General features: G+C 31.7%; 1 protein-coding gene across 1 annotated transcript in view; it reads right to left on the reverse strand.

Annotated features, from left to right (window-relative positions):
- The window catches only part of LOC119581816 (procollagen-lysine,2-oxoglutarate 5-dioxygenase 1-like), a 123695-nt gene that overhangs the window by 738 nt on the left and 119769 nt on the right, over positions 1 to 3188 (reverse strand). Inside the window, exons 15-16 of the mRNA XM_037929947.1 lie at positions 2804 to 2929; positions 1 to 2042 (exon numbers count right to left, since the gene is read on the reverse strand). The exon at positions 1 to 2042 is cut by the window's left edge and continues 738 nt beyond it. Of these exons, the coding sequence (XP_037785875.1) occupies positions 1887 to 2042; positions 2804 to 2929 (282 nt within the window). The 3' untranslated portion in view covers positions 1 to 1886. The remainder of the gene's footprint in view (positions 2043 to 2803; positions 2930 to 3188) is intronic.

Consider the following 3188-nt stretch of genomic DNA (forward strand, 5'->3'; position numbering starts at 1 on the left):
GGATTCTTCAGTATCACATATCTTATCTCTCAACTTTCATCCTAACTGGGCATTTATCTTAATACTACTTTCATAAAATAAGTTATATAAAAATACTAAAAGTTGCTACTTCAATCAACTGAGACTAAGTGATTAATCCCATAATATTACTTTTACATTATAAAACATATATACTTGATTATACTTAATTATTGACAGTTCTGAGTTGAATTGATGTATGAATATCATACAATCTTATTGACTAATGTATGGGCTAAAACATGCAAACCACTACACAATGATGAAATGCATATATATATATGCTCATGCTTATGCACTTTTACATTAATGGATCTAAATGTAATACTATATTGGATAAAAATGGCTGACATTGTAAGTGCAATTACATGCAATGGTAACACAAAACTTTTTTTTTATCTAAGACATGTTTACTCTAGGTTGACATGAAGGAGATATTATGTATATCCAAGCTGTGAAGTGAAATTGGAAATACTTTTATCAATAATATGTCGCAAATACAGTTCTCTGCCTGGCTATATACCTTGCATATGTATATCACATTCAAAATACCCATCTTTGTATCCTTGTAAACATTGCAAGATTCATCTCCCATATTCTTTTCTTTCATGTGAAAACCACATAACTGCAGAATTTATGAAGAAGCTATTTCAGTGGTACTTGCATCCTACACTACCTAGAAGACTGTTCTGTACATATTACCAATATCCTGCATTTTCCTACTATCTGGAAAAGCTAAGGCAGTCTTAGGAAAATGAGATTCCATTACCTATAATTTATTGATAAAGACTAAAAAGCATTAAATTACTAAGACAAAAAAATCTCTTAAAATAAATGTATACTTCTTAAAGGTACATATGGCACTAATAGCTCTTAAGCTCATTGCATATCTTTATCAAGAAAAATAAATACAAGAACATCTAAACAAAAATAGATTACAAGACAAATAATTAATTCAACAGCAAATGTGTTCAATTTGTTTTAACAGAACAAGACTACTTTAACACATTTTACCTCCCTCATTTTAATTTCTTTATAATAAAAAGTAAAACACTTATATTTTCAGCATAGAATATCAAATGGAAGTGAACTCAATAAACATCAGCACTACTGTTTTATGGTTATCATTCAGTTGCATAGCCTGGGAGCAAAGAGGTCTTTTTTTTTCTTAAAATTTGTGAATTGTTAAACCGATACTCAATGGTGAGAAATTCACCATTCAATAAAATACAAAGGTCAACAAACTAGCCACGCAAGGCACAAAAGGACCATCACAAACCCTCTCCATAAGACCTCTGGAAGCCTAACCCATTATTCACCACAGATGTCCCCACCCCTGCTATCCTAATATCCTGGCTATACCATTATCATTCTGTAATAAACTACTTTAGATTTATATGTAAATCATCATACATAGGTATGAAATACATGATAAAAATAAAATGATTTCTTTAACAAAGGAATAATTTTTCAACTGAAATTTAATGTCATCTAACAAAATCATTAGAAGATACTACCAACTCACTGGATATTGCCAGTAGTGTTCAGTAATATTCAAAGAAAATGTGGCCAACAATACAATATTTTGGAAGTAATGACATTGTGAAAATAATGGCAGCAGTCATATAATCTTACAAGTTCTTAAACATGTTGAGTCACTACAGTTGTCAAAATGTAGTATCCAAAATGATGATGCCGAAGATCAGGCCATTCTTCTCTAACACTTACTTAAAGTAATATCATTATATACGAGTATAAAAAAAATGTTGCCAATGTACACAAAGAACTGTAACTCATCAACAGCTCTCGAGTAAAAGAAAGGAAGCTGAAAGGCTGCAATTTTCAACAATAAACCTGGAAGTAGACAATCAAGGATCTATGAAAGAGACCATGATATAACGTGTTCCTCTAGTAGTACGAAGGCCTTCGTGGTAGTGTGTGAGACGTCCCGGGTGCAATAGGCCCCATCCCACACGAGTGTTGACCACAGAGCAGTTATATCTTATGAAGCGTGCTCCACCACCCTGTTAAAAGGACAATATATATTTTGTCTTTATTACTGTAAAATAAGAGAATGCATATATTCTTTATGGTTCAAAAGTTAACCTATATTTACATAAATATGGAATTCTAAATTAAATTTAAGCACAATACTATAAAATGTGTAAATACAACCATCTTATTTGTAATAATTGCTAAAGTGCATTTATGCTACTATTTTCTCTAACAGAATGGCTTTTGAGAGCAGATTATTATAAAATTGTATTTTTGAAAGACTGCATGAGTTTGCAAAGTTATCCTGTATTCTAAAGTAGTTCCCCAGATATTGAATTAATATAAGTGAATATTGTGCAGTTACATCACTATCCTGAAAACTGTCAAAAATATTGATAAAAAGAAAATAAAAACTGAGGTTGATGAAAATTTTTTGAATTAACCCTTTGAGAAAGCATCCATCTTAATATATTAATATGGAAAGACAGACTGTGAGTGCGTGGGGAAAACTCCGGCTTGTGTATGACCTACCAAGACTAAAAAGTGGGAGGAATGGAGAGAGGGGGGGGAGGAATGGAAGGGCGAGGGTGATAAATAACAATAAATTTGCCACTACTATTAGTTAACATATATCAAAGCTTAAAAAAATATATTTAATCAAAATAGGATATCTACATATAAAGAATAAGGAATTCCTAACACTAGTCAGCAAGCGAGCAGATACATCAAATATTTGTGGGAGAGTAATATATACCAGGCTAGAAATGGAGTAAATACTGCATTCACTTACCTCATAGTCAATATGTGGCCGGTTCAGCCCAACATTTAAAGTGTAAGTTGATGAATCGTGGTGCGGCCTCAGAAGAGATTGCTCTTTTGGCCTGTACCGCACTATGAAGTTCATGATAGACCGGGCCTGTGAGGCAAATAAAATATAGACCATTACACAGTCAAATTTAATCTCTATACATGTGATCAAATTTAATCTCTATACATGTCTGTGAGCCAAATAAAATATAGACCATTACACAATCAAATTTAATCTCTATACATGTAACACGAATATTTCTGTTAAACAATAAATCAACAGATTAATTTTTAAAAATCACAATAAAGTTACAAATATTACAGTTATTTTCATCAAGTAGACTTTCATTTTGTTTATGCAATGTTGC

This window comes from Penaeus monodon, chromosome 15 (assembly GCF_015228065.2).
Source record: "Penaeus monodon isolate SGIC_2016 chromosome 15, NSTDA_Pmon_1, whole genome shotgun sequence".
Lineage (NCBI taxonomy): Eukaryota > Metazoa > Arthropoda > Malacostraca > Decapoda > Penaeidae > Penaeus > Penaeus monodon.